Raw genomic sequence first — 22,050 nt, 5'->3', positions numbered from 1 at the left:
TTTGTCTTTGCTCCCCATAAGGCCTTCTGTGGGAATCCAGAGCTTCCCTCTGGCTGCCCTGGCAGGTCTGGGACCCTGGCAGGGGTCAGGAACCCCCCTGGACAGAGCCCCCAGAGACACTGGCTGTGATCCCTGTCCATGGAAAAGAGTTTTCAATCTTACAGGATGAATTACCAGCTCTGAGTGTTTGATATCAGTAATAATTAAGTGTGGTACAGGTGCAAAAGTAAAATTTTAGGATTCTAGATAAGGGGTCCAAAGGGGACAAGATGGAGGAAATTGGGTGTGTCTTGTCCTTTTTGTCCTTCTTCATGCCCTCCATGTCTCACTGTGGTGTTGGCATTTTTCTGTTGGTTCAGGCTGGGGACACACTGTCCAACGTAGGTGACAGATATTGGCACGTTCTTGTAAATCCAGCCCAGGGAGTTTCTGGTATTTAATGTTTGTCACATCCCACTGAGGGCAGAGCCCCACACGCTGCCCTGCAGGACAGAGCTGGGCAGGGCAGCAGAACATGTGAGAGATAAACAGAATAAACAACCTTGGAACCAGCACAGACCAATTATGGCTTCTGCTTTGGCAATGGGGCTGAAAGACAGAGACTTTCTACATCTCAGAATCATCAACACCTCAGATTCTGACAGCCTTCCAGCTGGGAATGGGGGTTCCTTTCCTCAGACCCGAGGTGGGGGAAGCAAAGTAGAGCCAGAAGGAAGAGCTAACTGTGATTCTGTTCTCAGTCTTTAATCATAGCTCCAAGCTCTGAAGCATTATGTCTTCAAGGCAGATAATAAAAGGATATCCAAATTACACTTTGAGAGTTACTGTTGTCTGTGACCAATATTTTTGTTTTACCTAATTGGAGAAAAGGAAAAAAAGTATCTTTTCCTGAAGATATAACCACAGAAATTAAAGAGAAGAGAAGGAAACAATTCACCTTCTTAAAGCAAAAAGTATTAGTGACCAAAAAAGACATTATACAAGAGGATTCTACAAGCCGCTCACTCCATCAAACATCTTTTAAGACTTATGTGGGATGAAGAGAACCTTCACAGAAATATAATTCAGAAATCCTGTTAGATCATCTCTGCTTTGGGAATCCTTGTTTAGGGATCTTTACACTTGGTAGAGGTGACAGATGGAGTCACCCTGGGCTCAATCAACACTTATCAACAACTCAATCAACACCTGAATGAGTTTAGCTGCAAAAGTGACCTGGAATCCTGTGCTTGGAAGAACACAAGAGGCTGCTTCGAGACACCATGAAACAGCCATACTGCTTCCCATATACCCCCACTTTCTTCTATATGGGGAAGAGGGATTGTGACTCTGGTATTTATAAAAAAACTATGGGTTTGCCTTGTCTTTTCCCAAATAAAGCCAAACAAGCTCTGCAGCAAGTAAAAGATACTTTCAGAAAGCATTTTGTGGTCAGTGCTTTCTGTAATGCACGGGTCTAATCCATTTGTGCCTGTTTGACAGCTGACGTCTTTGGGAGGTCTGAGCATCAAAATCCAAATCCTGATGAGGTCTGATAAACAAATTTCTCATATCAGCAGAGGGCGCATCCTCATTGCCCAGGTGAGGTCTTCACCTTCCTGCCAGGCTCACATGCTTGCCCTGAGGGAGCCAGGCTGGGAAGGCAGGGTGGAGTGGAAGCACAGATGCATTGGAAACCTGTCTCTGAAATCATTTGGCACATGCCAAGCAGCAGCTCCGTGCCCTTTGTGTTGTTCTGGTGGAGTTCATGTATTTGCAGAGCAGGCCCAGTTTCTTGTGACTGAGCACTTATTTAATTTATTTAACTTATTAACTTATTTAACCTCCCAGGACTCTGTCATTGAGGCTGGCTGTGTTTGATACGAGGGAGGGTTTTGCCAGGCTGCTGTCTGTGCTGTCAGAGACGGACTATAAATAAACACACATGTACTTCTGCATTTCCCTATCTCTCACTCGGTAAGAGGAAATGGGCCTGCGATTAGCATTGAGAGGAACTTGTGAAATGACACAGCTGTGCTGTAAAAACACCATCCCACAGCCTCTGCTGCCAGAGGAACCCAACAGGCAGCACTGGCAGAGCCAGGAGTGGGACTGCCCAAGCCATGGAGCGAGAGCCGATGCGCATAAGGGAGGGATACTTGGTTAAGAAGGTAAGTGGGGTAGCTTTGGACTGAGTGGAAGAGAAAACTAACCCTGAACAAGTTGGGAAGATGTAGGGGAACATCCTGTGGAATCCTGGCAAAGAGGTTAACAGGAAATAGCCACACCCTACCCAGCGGCACTTCATTGGGTCAAACATCAAGGAAGAATAATGAGATTAAAGAGGTCACAGGCCTCCAGACAGTGGTGGGGCCACAGGCACATCCAGTCTTTGGGAAGGAGGTGAAGTCTTTGGGAAGAACTCTGCTTTGGAGTCTTTTGTAGTACAGCCCATAGGATAGAACCTTTACTTTTATTTAAATCCACAGTGGCTTCCACTGGCAGAGCAACTACAAGGGGAAATAAATGGTGGTCAGAAAAATAACAACAGTGTTTAACTGCATAGTAGATGGGTGAGGCTGCGGCATGTTCCCCTTGAAACACAAATTGTAGTTATTTTAGCATCAGTCAGACACTCCCATCTTCCTTGGGTATCACATGAAGAGGGCTTCATTGAACATAATATGTGATTTATTGATGCAGGGCAGCATGTTTAATACCTGGAAGCCAATGTGGGTTGTGCTCTTAGAAGATGGAATTGAATTCTACAAGCGGAAGGCTGATAACAGTCCCAAAGGGATGATCCCACTAAAAGGAAGCTCTATTCACAGCCCATGCCAAGATTTTGGCAAAAGAATGGTATGTACTTCTTTTATAAAAAGAATTGATGGTATACTTATACTTCTGGAAGCACTGAAAAGGCAAAAGGGTGGTGGGCTGCAAATTCCTGGCACTCATCCTAGTGGTGATTCTCACTTGCCTTAGGAGGTCACAAGCACGCTTGGAATTGTGCACTATTTGAATTCAGGACACTTCAAGAGGAATAATTCAGAAAGCATTTGGGAGGGTTGGTTGGTTGGTTTTGTTTCTAAACTTCTGAGTCTCTTGGAGAGCAGAACTAAATTGTATTGGTGTGAAGACATTTTTCAGCTGAATGGCAACAACTCCTGTATTAAATATAAATCTAAGTGCCACAGAATAAAGCTGTGGGAAAATATTTTGTGAGCAGGAGAAGCATGTATTTTTTGTCAAATGCTGTGACACATATATTTTGTTACAGGATTCCTGAAAAACAGTTGTTGGTAAAACAGAATTTCTCTTATGAGCAAAGAATCATATAATTAGTCACTTCTTATTTTGTCAACTCAGTTTCATCAAATAGGCATGACACCCCCATGAATTTCTCTGACAAAGGGGTGGCCCAGAATCTGGAACATTAGTCCACCACAGTTTAAAGTAATTTACCACAGTGATACCTGACTAAAGACAGAATTCTCTGTGAGAGTATTAGAAAAATAGAAAGTGTGAGAGATGGCTGAGACAGTGAACTTTACTTTTTTCATATGAGTAAAGTGAGGATACTTAAACCTGTCCTTAGGTTTTGTAATAAGTGGAATCAGCATCCCTTGTGTCAGATTTGGACCTGCTGGCTTTGCTTTTTCCTTCATTCCTTTCTTCTGATTTCTTCCTCTCCTTTTTTTTATTAAAAAAAGGGCGGGGGGCGGGGGGGGAGTTGGTGGGGTTGGTGTTTTTTTGTTGCTTTTTTTTGTTGCAGAACCCCTATTTATATGAAAAAACCCACCTTGATTCTTACTAAATCTTTTTAGACTCACATGTTAAAGGAAAGGATCTGTTAACTTCCAAGATGTCTTTGAGACAGTATAGAAAAAGGATGGGGCAGAGAATAAATATTGCTGTTAATCCTGTGCTGATTATGTAATTAACAAGGCTCAGCACAACACTCCTTACTCCATACATGAGGTATGAAGGGTACTATGCAAGAGTATCACAGACCTAGATTATAATGGTAGAAATTAAGTTTTTCCTCACAAAGCATTCTTCTCCAGTTTTGTGTAGGGTTTTGGCTTTTTCCTTTAACTCTCAGAAAGGCACTGCCGTCAACTTTGTTTCATAGTAGTTGCTTGAAAATATCAGTAACATATTTACAATAAAGCAAAAATAATTCACCAGCATATGTGCATTCAACAAAGCAGGCACAGAGGTCTGAAATAGCTGAAGGCAAAGTGAGAGAGATCCTCACCTGCCCAAAGGATTCCTTTCTCCAGTCTCCAAAAAGTGCATCATATCTGCATGGAAGGGTGACATCTCTGAAGATCATTCCTTTGGCTGCACTGGGTTTTCTGTTATGCTTCATTCTACATAATGAGTTTTTACATAATGAGGTTTAAATTATGTTTCATTTAAGTTCCTGGGGTCTTTTCTGAGGGATAATAAAGACAAAGAGAGACCCGGGGCTTGAGGCACCCAGAACAGCTTTTCATAAATGAGATCTGCTGCAGGGTTTGCTAAAGTCAGTAGAAACAATCCAAATTACTTCAGCAGGCATTGGAGCAGATCCTCCATATGAGGTGGAGAGATTGTTCTGCAAGTCCATAAACTAGTAGCCCTGGAGATGGATTTTCTCTTAAAATTTCAAATAGTCAAAAATCAAATATGTTCATTCACTGAGTAAAGCTATCACCAGGATTGTTCTTGCTAGTACTGCCCAATATGATTAAACCTAAGCTCCTACATGCATTCTTGAAAATGTAATATCTTTATTTTTACATTTTACAGCTTTACTGGACTGCTGAATTCAGTGTTTCTGCATTCTGTTCTGGCTTCTCACTAGTTATATGTCAAAGCATACCTCTTATGGGAATTACTTGGGTTCTTAAGTTTATATGGCTAGAAATGAAAGGAAAAGGAATTCTGTATGGTGAATAGTGGGATAATTCTCACTGGATCAGTTTCAAGTATGGTCTCATTTGTCTGGGCCCAGTTTGGGGCAGGGACTATTGGGCCATAAACAAACTTCTGTATTCCTCTGGTTAAATTTTTGAATCAGCTTGTGTATCTGCACCAGGACTTTGTTTGAAAGCTGAGAGCAGATCACCAGCATGCTTTGTTTACTACATCAATTGCAAAATGCAGGTTCTGAAGGGAAAAGAAGCAATCTTGGATTTGTTAAGCACAGATAAAGGCTGTTCAGAAGGGGCTGCAACTGCATATTTTGAGATTATATTTCAAAATGCATTCACCACTGTCTTCTGTCTATGATTTGATGTTTGATCATTGTTTTATGTAACATAAATTCTGATATTCTTCAGCTTTTTCTATTTCCCCCATGGTTTTCTTATGGACAGCATTATCCTGTTTGGTTGTTCATAGTTAGATTCATCTCTAACAATTTAAACTATGTAAAATGCTGGTATTTAGTTTAGTCTAATGGTCTAATTTTCTCAAAAACACAGCCAGATATATATAATCAGAGGGAGGCTTGTTCACATATAGGATTGGAGACTCAACCTCTTTACCAATTTCAGAGGAAGCCTGGAAGTCTATCTAAAATACTGGCCTAACTTTGTAAATGCTAAGAAGAAATGGCTTTGCCAGTCTTTTCCATGTGCTGAAAATGAAAACTCTCCTTAGCATTTCACTGTATGCTGCTTCTCAGCTCTTTGAGAAGCAGATTTTTCCCTTTGGTAATAAATCTCATCAATGCTTTGGTATTTCATCCTGTTAATCTGGGGTGCTGGCTTGAATGTTGAATATTGGGATTTGGGTGGATCTGTCTCTTTGCTTTTGTCACACGCTGTACATTGATTTTCAGTGTGTAGGTCTTTCCTGCATAACAGAAAAGGTGAGTATTGCTGGAAATATGAACAGTGTATAAGATAAGAAAAGGCTACTTTTCCACCTGAGATGGACTTTGAGGACTTGTTTCTTTATAAGTTTTCAATGTATCGTCCATGAAATTCAGTTGGACTTCTGCACAATTTCAGGATGTCAGAATTTTTCCTGTTGGCCGTAGTTTGGAAAATGCTTGTGAGGGGTGTTCAGAAATGTATCCTTTACTAACGTGGACTTCAGCAGACTCATTCAGTGTGTGGATTTCATGATGTAAATTTGCTCTCTTTGACAGTAGCCTTTGCCTTCCTTGCCCCAATCAAGTCGTGCTGCTGGCTTGTGGCTTAGCTTGGCATTTTCAGGCACCTGCTGAGTCAGAACCTGTGATATTTATATTAACACAATTACAGAACAAATTAGTGTCACTCATGGGGAGCTATATTTTAGAGGAAGTGGAAACTTGAGTAATTAGTTCCAGATTTTCCATCCAGAAGATCACTGGATGGAAATGAGTTCAAACAGTGTGAACTTTGTTGGACCGTTTTGGGGGTTTGTTTTTTTTTGCTTTGGTTTGGAATTTTTTTTCAGATTATTGTTATTTTTTCTGTTTGCAACTACTTCTTGATGATCTATTAAAATTTTTTGGGAAATACAGTCTTTCCATTGTTGCTAGTGTGTTTAGATAGGTGATCCTAAGGTGTGGCCAAGGGTTGGATGTAACATCTCCCTACTAAGCCATAAAAGGTTTACCAAGCTGCAAATATACTTGGTACTCTCTAGTGTATGGCCTTTTCCTCCCTCATGAGTCAGTAGCTGAATATGATATGGGGTATTTTGCCTTCTTCAGACTGTTCACGTGTCTCTAAACATTAAAACAAATTTACATCCATTTTAAGCCTGCAGGGGTTGAGTGCTTCTGATGCCTTAGTATTTTAACTTTATAATTTTTCAAATCCTATACTGTTTTAGTGTATAATTCTAAAACTCCACATAGAGTGTTAGCTACTGTCTTCACATTTTGGTCAGAAAAAATGATTCCTCTAGGCCTGCAGCTCAAGGACATCTCACTGTCCCAGACCCTGAAAGTATAAGCAAAAGTAAGTTGGGAGGGAAGCAAACTGGGGTTACATGACTTCATTACCTGAAGTTGTAATTGGAATATTAATCCCTGATATGTAAATAGACCAAACTTATATCTGTCTGAAAAACTCGTGAACATTGTCCATCTCGTCCTCCCCTTGGAAGCTTCTGACTGCCCAAGGTGTACCTATTGAAAGCCTTTAATAAATACTCACTTTTATTCTCTTAATCTTGTCTAGCCTCTGTTCCAGGTAGCCACTCCAAGGAATCACTTCAGCCTTTCAGCTGTTTTGAACTTTCCAGCAAAAGTTAGAATCAGCTGTGTTGGTGGTGCACACTGTCACTATTGAGTCAGAAATGACACAGATAAATGAGTGCCACACTCCATGCATTCACAGAAGGCTAAATCATTTTATTAAAAAAACCCATTCCTTTTTTTTTTTTTTTTTTTTTTTTAAATTTTAGTTCACTGCGGGTGGACCTGATTGGCCCTTTAATTAAAACACCATCACCACTGGCTAATTAAAAAACCACCCTTTTGGTAAACAAATCTCCATAACACATTAACACGTTCCACATGTTCACAACACCAGGTGCAGCAAGTCAAGATAAGAATTATTTATAATTTTTTTTTTGTAATTTATAATTATTTTATAAATTTATAATTCTCTCTGAGCTTCTCACAGCCTTTCCCAGAACAATGCCTGGGAAAGTTGTCTGTTTCTCTCTGTGACCAGAGAGCAGCCACCACAGCACACCTTGGATGTGCTGATGATGTCAGGATCAGTGAAGTAACAAAAGGACTCAGTTATGTGCAGTGCTTGTTCATGGTTTTCTTCAGAGTTTCTATCATTTCCTTGTGCCTCTAAGGCACTTTCCAAAGTCCTTAGGTGTAGTCCTTAATTGTGCCCAACTGGCTAAGCCAAAGCAACCTTTAAAAAAACCTCCCATAATTTATTATTCCAGTTTGTCTTCAAGCTCACTGTGGCCAAGCAGCAGGACCACTTTTTTCAAGCTGCCTACCTGGAGGAGAGAGATGCCTGGGTGCGGGATATCAAGAAAGCAATTCATCACATAGATGGAGGCCAAAGGTTTGCCAGAAAATCCACGAGGAAGTCCATCAGATTGCCTGAAACAATCAATCTGAGGTTTGTTCTCATAGCTCTGCTCCCCCGTTTACTTCCATCTGCAGTCAGTGTGTCAGACATGTAACCCTGGTCAGGAAGAACAACGAGCCTGTCTGTCCATGGATTCTCTCACAACCTTTCTGCATGACTAAAATTTCAGTTTGTACAATGTGTCAGGAATGAGCTAAAAATCAGAACTGGGAAGATCTTTTTTAATATACTATCATTTACCAAATCATGCTTGTTTAGCAAAGATTTTTGTTGATAAAGAGATTTCTGGGTATAATGGAGTGCAAGAGGATGCACCAGCTAAAGTGTGACTCTTCCAGAAGCATTTTATACAATAAATCATTTATTACAAAAAATATTTTAGATCTGATCTTTTGTTTGCTCTCCAAAGAAATGCTGATGTTAGCCTAATTTTTGGATGGTGAGGGGACTGTGGTGCCTGCCAAAGACCATGAAACTGGCCAAGGGAGAAGTAGAGCTAAAGGGAAGCAATCTGTTAGTACTTTTCAACATCAAGCATGACTTGTTTTCTGCCTCTGAGCTGTAAATAGCAAGATAAAAATGAGCCTGAAGTGTTCTTATAAGACAGTAAAACTGCACAGAGCCAAGATCATCTGAGAGCATGCAGGCTTTGGGACAGGAACATGTTTTCTGCTCAGCCCAGGACCTTTGGGTGAATACAGAGCACAGCAGTGAGCCCTCCTGCAGGGGCTGTGGGGCCCTGGGAAGGTGTCTCAGCTGTGGGTGTTCTCTTCACGCTATAGTCACCACAAATAGTTGCACTCTCAAAATAGGGAGATGTGGTGAGCCCTTTGTGCACTCCACCCTCTGCTCCCACAGCTGTGAGGTAACTCAGTGAGACCTCCAGGCTTTGCAACTTGAATTTTTCAGGAGATGAAACTAAGCCACATTACAGCTCTGCAGAGAGCTGGACATGAAGCCCCCATGAATGACAATGACACTGTTGTACAAACTGGCAAAACCTTTTTATTTGCTAACAGTTTCTGTGGTTCTTTTTGTGCATAGTGCTTTGTACCTCTCCATGAAAGATCCTGAAAATGGAATAAAGGCCTTGAAGCTGGAAAAAGATAAAAGAGTGTTCAATCACTGCTTTACAGGTAAGGAGCTCCTGTACCTCTATTCTATACAATAAAGGGAGCATAAAGTTGAAAAACTAAAGAGATGAATCAGCTCTGTAGAGCACAGAGAAGTTTGATATTTTCTTGACTAACCCAGGAGATGCTAAAAGGATGTATCTTTGAAAAGTGTTCATTTATGGCCATGGTAAACAAAGGAGAAGGATGAAATTTTACCTGTGTCAGAAAGATTGAAGTAATCTTTTGAGTAGATTGTAGTGTGAAACACTTGAATACAGAAGAATTATTCCATCCTGGATTTTTCATCACTGAATAGTGTCCCACTGTAATTCCAGTTTCTCTCAAAGTCAAATATGTGTTTGTGCTCAAAAACACATAGTTGTAGCACTTAAGGACACGGCTTAGGGGTGGACATGGCAGTGTTGGGTTAATGGTTGCACTGATGATCTTGGAGGTCTTTTCCAACCGTAGTGATTTCCAACAGCATTACGTTAGCAGCCTGGATCCAGGCTTGGCTATCCTCCATACCTCCCCAGTCCCTGTCTTTGAGGCTTCCCAGCTCAGCCCTGCATCCCCTCCCAGCTCTCTTCTCCATCAGGAATGGTGCTTGAGAGCTGTCCTGGCCCCTGCCATCAGCTGGAAAGGCTGCACCTCACTGGATGGCCAGGAACCTCCATAGATTAGCTCCTCATGTTGCTTGTCACCCTGATTCTTAAGATTTTCTAAAGCCTTCTGAGTTTACATTCTGTTAGAGAATTTTCTCACACAACTTTCTATAAACAACATATTGTTTTGCATTTCTTCATAGGGGTGGAGAAACTTGATGTACTGGTAGTTTGTCCAATGTCTTTGGAGAGGTGGCACATTCACTCTCCAATCCACTGTCACCTTTGGAAAAGTACAAAAGTTGGAGTCAGAGAATAAACCTTCTTTACCTTGCAAATAAGAGGTAGCTTGCGTTGTCCTTTCTCGAGTCCTATAGCAACAGTTGCTATGAACATTTTTCAGGAGATTGATGAATACATAGAGTTTGCTTGTTTCCTGTGTACTTTTAGGCTTCTTCACGTCTGTCTTGGTTTGTGGCTGATGTGTTGCTCCTTTGTAACCAGGCACCGGTGTGATTGACTGGCTGGTGTCCAGCAGCTCTGTCCGAAATCGCAGAGAAGGTCTCCTGCTTGCCTCTTCCCTCTTGAGTGAAGGCTACCTGCAGCCTGCTGGGGACACGTCCAAGGCAGCTGCTGAGGGACTGTCAGACACCCCCTTCCTGGACCTCAGTGATGCCTACTATTACTTTGTGAGCATTATATTCTGATTTTTTTTATTGTCTCAGACTTACTGATGCTCTGCTTTTCTCATGCTTCTTGTTGGGCTTCTTAAATCCTGGAGGAAAGATTGTACAGAAATGGAGAAATCTATCTTAATTATCTTTTTCCTGTGATACTCAGAATAAGCCTGCTCACTTTAATACTCAGGGCAGATTTTTTTTTTTTCTGGTATATAATTGTGAATTGAGTGCTGAGACTAAGTGTGGGAAATAAATTCATAGAGAATTATCAAAGCTCCCATCTTTAAGCTGGGTTCTTTTTAACTTAGACTTTGTTCTGGTAATTGTATGGATGACCAGAATTTAACCATCTGTTTCCCTGTTGACTCAGTGGAAGAGAAGAGAGTAAATCATTATCACAGAGTTTCACAGAGTGGCAGAAGCTACAAACCTAGTTTTGTGCAGAGCCATCAAATCTGACTCAGTGCGAGTGTGCACACACACAGCTTGCCTGTGAGCAAAGAAGTAAAAGTTTTTAATATCCCCCAGTAATCTGTCCTGGGTGTCATACCCAGGCTCCTCCATTTATTACTTCATATTCTGTGGCCTGATTTGAAGAACTTGAAATATCACAGTCAAATACTGTTTGAAAGATGTTTAGCTTATGGACTTAAGGTAACAAAAAAGTATGCCTTCTATAAAGTGAAAGCAAGTAAATTGGCATTACAATTCTGTTTGTATTTACCACATGGAATCACTTGGCTTCAGCAAAATGCTTCTCCCACTACTCATTTGTTTTCCTAAACATGTTTTTGCTAGGGAGACTTTACCAGTTCAGCAGAGACACTCCTGGTGAAGGCAGCCTTGTGGCCTCCTGGGATGCTTCCTGTAGCAGCCCACGTGTACCCTGCTTGCTTTTGGATTATTTCTGGGTTGGATCAATACCACTGTGGTGTGAGGAGGCCACAGAAAGTCAATGTCTTGACTTGGTATCATAGAAGTGCAGTCCCACCTCACACTGAAATGTGCCCATGGTGATTTGAAGAGCTCCTCAACTTCACTGGGAGGCTCTTCCAGTAAAAGGTTAGATTATTTAACAATAACCATAACAACAACAATGTCAATAATAATACCTTCTTTGGAGTGGCAAAAAGCAGCATGGAGGGAAGCCAAAAGATGCCAGATTGGTACATGTACATAAGCATGCAGCAACTTCTGTAACATTTCTCTTGTGGTCTTTCAGCCAGACAGTGGATTTTTCTGTGAGGGATACTCCAGTGATGATGATGTGGTCCTAAAAGAAGAATTCAGAGGCACAATTGTCAAACAAGGATGTTTGCTGAAACAGGTCAGTGTTGCCCATGTTCCATTCTAACTAGGATGATGTTACATGGGTGCAAGGTTACTCTTTTACACTTAAAAGCTTTAGGTAAGAGAGAAATTACCTTATGGCATCTCCACACTTGGCAGGTTTCATCTCTGTCTCTCTTGCCTTTGCACAAGGAACACTTGCTGCATACAGCACAGCAGCAGTACTCTGGGCAAATATTGCAAGGTTAATTGCTCTCACCACAAATTAAAGTGGTTGATAGCTTTAATTAGGAAAGTGTTCCAACACAGGAGAAGTGACAAGTCATTGGTACAAGGCAAAACTGAACTCAGGTAAAAAAGCTGCCACTCCTGTGTCCCTTTGGACACACAACTGGATTCAGTTGCCAATTTTCATGGACCTTTTCAGCATGCTTCAGCAAAGAAGTTGTTTCAGTCACTAATATTTGATGTATAAGACAGAAGATGAGTGGGTGCCTTCATTTCCAGCAAAACTTTAAGCAATACAGTGAATGTCATGTTTCTAAGGCCACTGCAGGCAGATATTACTGAACTGGAGGCAAAATCAGGATTTTTCAATGAATAAAATGGATCAGGTGGAAGGGACCTGCAACAATCCTCTGGTCCAATCACCTGACTACTCCAGAGCTGACCAAGGGTAAAAGCACATTCTTAAGGGTTTTGTTGTCCAAAAGCTTCTTACACATTGACAGATGTGGTAAATTGATCACCTCTCTAGTTAGCCTGTTAAAGTGTTTGACCACCTCCTCTCTAAAGAAAAATTTCCTAATATTGAGACTGAACCTGTGCTGTTAAAATAGTCTTTTAGGCCTAAGAACTTTTTGGTGGTGCTAACAAGTATTTCTCTTGTTTAATCAGTTTACTCAGTGGAAGAAATAAGACCCACACCTTGCTGCTCTTTTTCTCTGTCACGTTCTTACCAACCTAGTTAGTAAGAGCTTCCATGCAAACAGGAGCTAATTGAGAAACTTGTATTTTGAAATGCCAGAGGAAATGATTCATGACAACCTTCCACCAGTGTTAGTCTGCACTTGGTCACCCTCAGTGAGTTGTGGGTCACTGCTTCTGAAAATGCTTCCACATCCGTTCTTTTCAGTCATGAAAAGGGGCCATGAGGCACCTATATATCCATATTTCTGCCTCAGCTTCTCAGCCATGAGCCCTCCAGGGTGTTTAAGCTAGATAAGCTGTTTTTTTTCTTTTTTTGCTGTTATCTTTGCAGGGACAGAAAAACTTTCAGCTAATCTTTGCCAATAATTCAAGGTACCTTCCTGCAAGGCCCTTTGCACCCATGATTTCTAGCAAGCAGTAAAACCCAGTTCTTACAGATCTCAAGTGAATGCCATAACTACCAGAATGTGGGGTATGTTTAGGGGAATCTCCTCTGCTTTGCACAAAAAAAAAAAAGAAAAAAAAAGGAAAAAAAAAATGAAAGCAGTTTGATAGTCCAGTTCTTGTGCAAAAGATTGGAATGTAGAAAAGGCAGATTCAAGTCCTACTCCAGTGAGTATTTCCTGTCCAGAATATTCAGGTTTTTCCCCTTTTGTATTTGCCTGTCCTCTCATGTGTGGGTAACATTTGCATGCAGGCAAAGCAGCTCTGTGACATTCCTGGTTTTGAATTTTCCTAGGGACATCGGAGGAAGAACTGGAAAGTGAGAAAGTTCGTTTTAAGAGATGATCCTGCATATCTTCACTACTATGATCCTGCTGGAGTAAGAGAGATTTGGGTTATTTCCCTGTTTGTTTTGAATCCAGTGCCTTGTAGAAGTACCTGCATGGAGTATTTGCATGAGAATGTGACAGGGAAGATCAGGCAGGACACTGGGACTGCTCTTCCATGGCCTAGCCATCCCTCTGGAAAAGCAGAGTGAATGTTTCTGGGGCTGTCAAGTCAGGGTGGCAAGTGCCACCCAGACCTGGGAATAAGTAACACTGATCTGTATTTTCACCTCTTATCTGTGATTAATTGGAATTAATGTGGACTCTCACTTGAGCAAAACAAATTAGGTCCTAAGTGCAAATGAACACAATACAGTAATTTTGCAGTTTGTATTTGAGGTATTTGCCATGCTAGGCTGAGACATGGCATCTTGTGTACTTCTAATGGGCCCATTCCCATACTAAATACTCTGCAGACCATGAATTCTAAAGCACAAGAGATTCCCTGATTATTTGCAAGCCTTTCTCTTACCACACCCCCAACCCTCCATATCAACACAGACTGAAAATCCCCTGTTCTCTCAGGGGGGACATACTAAATAATCAAATGGTTTTGTCTTCATTCTGGAAATGTAGCCATATATTAACATGCTACTTTCAGAAGTGTTGCATTTAATTTTGATTTCATGTCCTCCCCAGGGAGAAGAACCACTGGGAGCAATTCACTTGAGAGGCTGCGTGGTGACAGCAGTGGAAGATATGCCAGACAGTAAGGATCCATATTAAATTACCTCTCTAATAAGTTTTTAAACCCCCCCTTTCAGTCTGCCTAAAATCATGAGTGTTTTTTGTTCCAAAGCAATCTATGGACAATGATTCAGTAATTCTAATAACTGATCTCTCTCTTTCTGTCTGAATTACTGGGAAGGGCACTGTGGTAAAAGTAGCAGTAGGAAATCTTGTGCATTGTCAGTACTTTGGGGAAGGCTGGTCAAAAAGATGACACAAACCCTGTGTTAGGAGAACTGGCCTTTAGGTAAAGTAAGCTGAGTTTGATCTCTTTGGGTAATGAATTTGGGATGGAAGCTTCATGTTAGAAATGGTTATGCCAACAAATTGCTACTGTCCAGCTTCTCTTCCTTCCCAAAGCTAGAAGTTGTGGGAACAGAAACAGTGCTGCTGCAAGGACCAAGAAACCTTCATTTCATGCATTTTCCTCTCCCCAGGAGAGGCTGGCTATCATATCCAGCAAGCAAGTTTGTTGGCATCTCCGAAAAGAAATGGACTCAAACATTTTGTTTTCATAGCTGGCAAGGCATGGGAGGGTTTGGGGAATATGATTTGTCCTTCCATGATTTGAGACCAACAAACCAGAGACTCCTGAAGGTGAAACATGCAGAATTCATGAGTGGTTTTGCTGAGAGAGGGATTCATCTCTTGGACCCAGTCTTTGTGAAGGCCTGATCAGGCTCAGCTGTAAAAAGAAAGGAGATCCCCTTACAGTGTGTAAAGGAGGAAATATTGAAAGTACAACAAGACTTTTTTCTCTCATAGCTGACTTTCTTATTTTTTCCCTGTAGCCAAGAAGCATGATGCTGACAACATCCTCTTTGAAATCATCACAGCAAATGAAATCCACTATTACTTGCAAGCAGCCTCATCCACAGAGCGTACAGAGTGGATCAAAGCAATCCAGTCAGTTTCTAGGACTGGTAAATGAAGATGATCTTCCAACAAGAAGACAGACAAATTTTTTCAGAAAAATAGAAAATAGAATTTAGCATTTCACCAAGAGAAAGCAGTATCACCCCAAAGGGCTTGTGTGTTGAGGTTGAGGACTGGGTGGAAGTTTCAGTTCTATACTGGGCACTAACAAACTAACATTTTTTCCACTTGTGTTATGGCAATATTTTACTAAATTATATCATAGAACATGTCATATTAGTGTGTTGCTTAGAGAAATCTGTCTACCTTGAAAAGGTTGCACCTGTTGCCACAGCTGATAGTGGGAATCTCCCCATTAACAGGGATCTCAGTCATGTCACTGACAGAGAGTACCTCAATTAATCACCCTCTTCAGCCTGTGATGTGTTTCAGGATTTTCACGTACTTCAGTCTTCTCCAGACAATTTTCACATTTTCTTCTTTATCAGTTCTTGTTGCTCCTTGTTCACTTATACAAATAATGCCATAGATATAAGGAAAAGAAGTCAACTCATTTGGAAACCTGATCCACTCCTTTCCAATCTGTCAGCATGGAAACACCATGTGGAACCAAGTTTAACTCCATGACAGCAGTTGTGGAGTCTCTTCCCACAGTATTTCAAACACAAAGCAATCTCACTCCAAACTCCATATCACCCAATTTTAAGTCTTGCCAAATTTCTCCACAAGAATCTGCCCCAGGACCATTGTTTCCCTTTATTTAGGTCTCACAAAGCAGATGCTGGGTTGTTAGGTACTGCACTCTATTTGAATTAAGAATCTTGCAGAAGAAGGGGAAGGATGCATGGTTGGTTACTTGAACTTTTGATTGAAGTAGTTTTGATTAGGTTTTCCTTTTTTAACCTCCAGCAACATACTCAGTCCTTGATTCTGTGCCTTAGCAATATAAGAGAAACCTTATGCTTGTAACTGAAATAAATATTTTTATTTGATAGGGTCAGTTCACCTGATTATTCCTTGCATTTTTTGTCTGACTGTATATCAAACAAACTTATAAGTCTTAAACTCTAAGGAGGAGTTGAAAATCAAGTTAATGTCAGACCGTGCATGTAGGCTGTTCCTGGTACAGACTGATGTTTGACTGATGGAGACTTCAAAATCTTTAAAACTCTGTTCATAGATCTAATAAGGTACCTTATCCTCAAGAATCCTTATTGGGATCTCTTCCATCTAAAAATAAACGCAGAGCTAAAGCTTCTCTCTGGTTGTGCTTAATTATACCTGTAGCTGAGATAATAAGCCTGAAGCCTTGTTGTCTTGCATTACTTTTGCCAAAGAAAACACAGCCTTGCAGGTGCAGCAGGCTCAGACACTGCATCATCGTGTCCACTTCAGCTGGCCAGCAGAAATCAGCTTCTGGCAGGCATTTCCTGTCTCCCATGCAAGCTGTCTTGAAGTCTGATGTGTCATTCTGAGGAAGGAAGACTCATGGTAAAAAGATCCACTTTTTGCTCAGCCTGCTTTCTTGATAATTGCTGCTTGTTGCTGCTTATTTTTGCTCTCAGAGCTCACTAACCCAAATATACCCGAAGGCACGGGAAAAGAGAAAAAAAACACCCCACACAACCAAATAACAGAAACTTGTCCAGCTTACCAAAGGAGGGACGTGACTGCTAAAATTTAATAAAACTAAAATGTTTTACCAGTCCATGACCTTATCATTTTAACTTGTGTCCAGTCCAAGGCATGGCTGCCCACATATAAATGGTGTTTTCTCGGGCAGAGAATGATAGAGTATTTATGGGAGGGCTCTTATGTTTGTACCATTCTATATTGATGGGGTCTGTAATCTCATGGGTAGTGTTGGAACTCAAAATGTCCCTCAGACATTTTTGGAGGTTCCAGGCCCAGGTCAGAAGCATTTGAGACCCTGGCAGGCAGCTGGAAACAGCTGTGATTTTGAGCTTGAGCTATAGTATGATTTACCAACTTTGCAAGAAGAACAAGAAGTCACAAACTTTTAAATATTATAGCAGAAGTAGTTATAAAGTAGAGGGAAGAATTTTTTAGTATTGTACAAGGGGGTTCTAACACCTATACAGGGTTTTTTTAATTCTATACATAAGGGTCAGAGGGTTTAAGATGGAAGAATGTAGGCCAGTGCTGTTCCTCCTTTTTCTTCTTCCTTGCCTCCATATTCTTAATGATGTTGGCACTCACAGATTGGTTTAGAGTAAAAAAGCACCATTTAATATAAATAGTAAGTATTAGGGAAAAACTATAAATATTTATCACATAATATACCATATAAAAGATAGCAGCAGCCCTGGGGCGAGGAGAAAAAAGAAGAAATCAGAGGACAAAGAGGATGTCAAGGGTGTGTGTGCCTCTGCCTAAGCTACTAACCAAACCACAATAGCCCAAGAAGACAATCTTTTAGATAGCTTACAATAAACTGCCTTGAGACCAAACAACAAGAAACTACTAAGTCTTTCTTTAAAAGTACAAGTTAGAAAAGAAACTTTTCCACCACACGGAACCCCTAAACCAAGCCTGGGTTCCGTCAGGTAGGAACATTTCAACACTTCAGAAGACACATTTCAAGGGTTTGTAGGTGCCTCTGCTTCTTGGCAGCAGCGAGAAGGTCTTGTCCAAGGGAATTCAGAATTAAAAAGTAACTGCATGTCGATCAGAGATGATAAGGCCAGCCCGGTGACTCGGAAGGCATGGAAGAGGCACAGATCCTGAATACTGGCACAAAGAAGAGAGAGGCAGCTTTGTGCAAGGAACCTCTAAACAAAAGGGAGAAAACGGAAGGGCAGAGCTACATGTGTCATGCTTCCTCTAACTTTCACCCTCTGACTATTTAAATCACACTTCTACCACACCCTCAGCAATTACTACATTAACATCAGTTTCTGTTTTACTTTTAAGAAAGACCTAGTCTAAAGGACAGCAAAATAAACAAACCATAGCAGATAAAAATTGTATTTATTATCTTCAGTTACTGAAAGACATGTGCAATATAATCTCATATAAACATCCTCTTAAATTCATGTTTGTCTTGCCACAACCTGCACTGAGCAATTTTCCCTGCCCTGGAACACTGCCTACTTGCTTACTATAGTCAGTCAGATTTTTGAGAATGTTGCCTAACCATGCAAACCCATAAAAACACCCACACAGACACAGCACTCCTACTTCCATTTTAAAATGAAGTTTAAAAGAAAATGGCATGAAGCAAACCACAAACACAGATGCTGAAGAAATAATAACCCCAGCCCAAGAAGCTTTCAGCTTGAGTCAGTGTTAGTACTTCTTATAATCCAACAGAAAACACATATGGATGTAGTTTGGGCTTTATATGTCTCTAGCATTTTTTTCAAAGAGCTGTTTACTTTCCCTGCCCCAGAGTTTTCTTCTGAAGGTGATATAACTTTGTTGATAAGTGTGGTTATTTTGGTGCTTTTCTTCCCAGTGTGCTGTCTTTGCTTTTTATTTGAAAGAGTTAACAGAAAGTGTGAGAGGTCTCCTGAAAATGTGGATTAGTAATAGAACAGTTTACTTACTAGCATTTAATCAAAGTTGTTTCATAAAGACAAAAAAACTCGTTAAGGCCTCAGGTATCTAACGTTTACTGTCAAACCTCTCTTTTAGAAAAGTTTTTGTTTCATTTCTTTTTGCAATATTACATATAACTCTTCAATGCAGTAGCACCTCTTCTGTCTTTGGCTTAGAGTTCACTTTACTACAAACGTTAAACACCCATTTTTCTCCCCCAGTTTGTTCTCAAATATTTGAGAAGTTAAGTTCAAACTACTTGCTTCACAGGGCTCTTGATTAGTGCTTTTCACTGTTTGAAATGCTCCTCCATTTGTTCTGAGTTAGAGCTTGGGCAACACTGAAATCCAGAAAAAATTTCCTTAAATAATCTTTTTGGTGGGGGCCAGAAACATTTAACTAGAGTGGGAGTTTTTGAGGGAGGGCAGTGGGGTGGGAATGGGTTGGGTTTTTTGGTTGTTCTTTTTCAGCTCGTACCTTTTAAGACTGTAGGAGACTATAGGAGAAACTTAAAAAAGGAAAATGAGTAGATAAATGTCCTCTGCAGGTTGTTGGTATTTCTGTGGGTGCCTTCAGTTTGTGTTTTGAAAAGTGTAGGTGATTTTTGTTTGTGAGCTGGGATCTTCTCGTTGATGTATAGAGATTTTTCTGCACTCAAGGTGAACTCTGACCGAAAACAAAGTTCTTCTTTTGTTGTTACTCATCACACTATTGGAAATAGAACTTCTTTATTTGGCTTCAAAATAAGCTTGGGAGGGAGGTTTTGATTAGAACATAGCACTTCCTGCTTTGCATTTGGAAGAAAAACTGTGGTTTTCCTTACTTTGTTTCTGGTTCTTGTAGATTAACTTTTTTTTCTTCCAGTGCAGTAAAAGGGAGACTAAGACTCTATGAAAGGTGAATAAAATGCTGTTTTTAATGCTTCATTTGCCTTCCATGTTAAATGTTATGGGCTCCAGTAGAACTCTTTGCTTTCCTGCATGGACTCTGCCTTTTTTTAAGATGACAATGTCTTTCTCTCCTTTTCTTCAACTCATTAAAAGATGACTGGGCAGAAGGGAGGAAAATAATCAAAGGGAAATGCTGATAAAACTGATAGAATTTTGCTTCCAGCACTTGAAAGGGAGAGGGATGATGTTAGTATTGTTTAAAATTTGCCTTCAGTATGTTTTTCACCACAATTTTGAATATTAATAAACTAGAGTGATCAAGGGAGAGGAAAGAGACCAGGGGATTGACTGGTTTAATAAAAAAATACCAAAAAACTAGTCACCCTACCCTTCCTACATCCTCAAACTCTGATATAAAAAGAACATTGAGAACTCTCAGAGAATTGTCAGCAGCCTCTCTCTCTATCAAATATACTAGAACAACCTAGTTCAGACTAAGAGTATCAATTATGTAAATCAGTATATGATCAGTCTTTTCATGTACCTGCTTCCATATCATAAAGAAGAGTCTGAAAATCCTTTCTTAATCACCAAAGTATATCAAAAGAAAATCAAGAACACATCTCTTTTGTCCCCCATTGCTTCTGCTATATGTGTATGTATGTATCCTGCTTTTGAAAGCTTAAGTTGCTTAAATTGCTGTGTTTCCCAAATACATGATGGTTAAAATGCAGTAACAAAATCAATGCACATATGTGAGATATTTTTGAATAATAGGAAGAATTATTTAGATCAGGCTTTTAACACTCTTATGTAGTTTTTTGCTAAAAGGAAGTATTTAATGATCTGGTATGCAACTGGTAAAATAAGATTGGTTTGTTGGTTTGGGTTTCTCTTAATATTTTTTACTTAAAGAAACGGTATATTTCCCAAGTTAGATCTTCAATTTTCCCTTTCTTCTCTTCTGCCCTCCCCCATATCCTTCTTCTTATAACTATTTTGACCTAAACATCCTAAAAGACAGTTTGTGTTTCTGCTTTTAGGCATCACAGAGTGGATCTTGGAAGAGAAAACATAAATGCCTAGTGTCATTTCAGAATTGCTACAGCATGCCATGTGTTCTTTAGTCACCCCCTTAAAACAGTAAAAACTTCCTCTCTTCTCCTCATACTTGTGGGCTGTACATAGATATGCAGCTCCTTTATGGTTAGTGGGTCCCTGTTTGAGCAGGTCCCATGTTAAAATTACTTTAAAGAGCAGTGTAACTTAGTGAAACAAATTGTCGGCAGACCAGTGGATGTTCAAAAATAAAGGTGCATTAGAAAAGCCAATTTAGTCTGGTCAGTCACACTGGGTGACTTCAGACACATTTCTGTCATTGGCTATGCTGGTAAAGGGCTAAATAGAGTACCTGGTGAAACCTAGGTGTTAGGATATCCCAGATATATTTGTTCAGTGCTCTTGTTCTTTAGCAATATGATGGAAAAGTAAAGGAAACTATTGAAAATATTCCTTCAATGGAAAAGTAAAACTCTTATGGGGTATTGTAATATTTCATTTATTAATATTTCCTTTGCTGCTGCTGCTGCTGCTGCAAAAAAAAAAACTTTGTCTTTCTCAACTTTTCCCTTTTCCCATATAAGGATTAAAGGCTTAAGTTGGCTGGTTTGTTAGATTTAAGTTTTCTCTCTGTCCCCAGCTTGCTCAACCTACACCTTCAGTTCAAGTCTTCAAGCTGAATTTTCCAATAAGCAGCTGGCAGCATCTTTTGGTTTTGGCATTCTGAGACCATGGAAATGTTTAAAAGCAATATTTGGTGCTATGACTGATACATTACTTCACGACCACTGCTGTCCTGTGGCATCTGGAGAAGCCTTTGTGGTTAGCTCTGGTATCTCAACAAGAAAAGCAGCCCATGCAGTCAGCACCCCTGGACTGGCAAACAGCAGCTCCTTTGCCCCTTTTTAAGGTTTTTAAAAATGCAGTTTAACAACATTTTTAAATGTGAGTTAAAAGCGGCTAATGTTGTACTTAATTTGAGGTTAATTTGAGTGCTCTAGCAGGCTGGATTTTATTCCCCTGTGGCTTTGTAAATCCATAGTTGCTGGGCAGGGTGATTCTGAGGCATAGGTAATGGACAGGGTGATGCTGAGGAGCTGGGGGAGACTGCAGCAAACTGTGCCAGTACATAGAATTATCCTCTTGGGTTTCATCTTGGCAGATCCTCCAGGATTTCTGAGTTTGCAGTCTATCACCTCCCTCCTTCCCTTTCAACCCACAGTTGTAGCTTGGGGTTTTTGGTTTAGCAGAATAGCAGAAGTGGGTCTAGCCCTTCCTACACTGAGGCCTCAACCCCTCCTGGCCCCCTGCACTCAATTCTTGGCTTTGTGCTGATCAGAAGTTCCTGCTGGCTTAAGGTGTTAAATGCTCAAAGAAGGTAATTTCTTTTATGGTTTTAGAGATGGACTTTTCTGAACAATCAATACGGTGAAAAACAACTGCCAAGTGTCACCATGC

General features: G+C 40.4%; 1 protein-coding gene across 1 annotated transcript; it reads left to right on the top strand.

Annotated features, from left to right (window-relative positions):
• The first annotated feature begins 1,994 nt into the window (after positions 1 to 1,994).
• PLEK (pleckstrin) lies at positions 1,995 to 16,340 on the top strand. Its single transcript, XM_021555876.3, has 9 exons — positions 1,995 to 2,150; positions 2,683 to 2,838; positions 7,876 to 8,057; positions 9,072 to 9,163; positions 10,252 to 10,436; positions 11,650 to 11,754; positions 13,387 to 13,470; positions 14,117 to 14,186; positions 14,998 to 16,340. Exons 1-9 carry the CDS (start codon positions 2,103 to 2,105, stop codon positions 15,135 to 15,137), a joined length of 1,062 nt encoding a protein of 353 aa, XP_021411551.1. The 5' UTR covers positions 1,995 to 2,102; the 3' UTR covers positions 15,138 to 16,340.
• Positions 16,341 to 22,050: the final 5,710 nt, after the last annotated feature.

This window comes from Lonchura striata, chromosome 3 (genome assembly GCF_050655825.1).
Source record: "Lonchura striata isolate lonStrDom1 chromosome 3, ASM5065582v1, whole genome shotgun sequence".
NCBI classification, from domain to species: domain Eukaryota; kingdom Metazoa; phylum Chordata; class Aves; order Passeriformes; family Estrildidae; genus Lonchura; species Lonchura striata.
Note: the sequence above shows the minus strand (reverse complement) of the source record. Positions and strands in the feature narration are given on the sequence as shown.

What these genes read in the sequence shown, in the direction of transcription:
- PLEK (XM_021555876.3), top strand. Translation starts at nt 2,103, where the DNA reads ATGGAGCGAGAGCCGATGCGCATAAGGGAGGGATACTTGGTTAAGAAG. An exon ending in GTTCAATCACTGCTTTACAG is followed by an intron (nt 9,164 to 10,251) that starts GTAAGGAGCTCC and finishes CTTTGTAACCAG; the next exon opens with GCACCGGTGTGATTGACTGG. An exon ending in GTGATGCCTACTATTACTTT is followed by an intron (nt 10,437 to 11,649) that starts GTGAGCATTATA and finishes GTGGTCTTTCAG; the next exon opens with CCAGACAGTGGATTTTTCTG.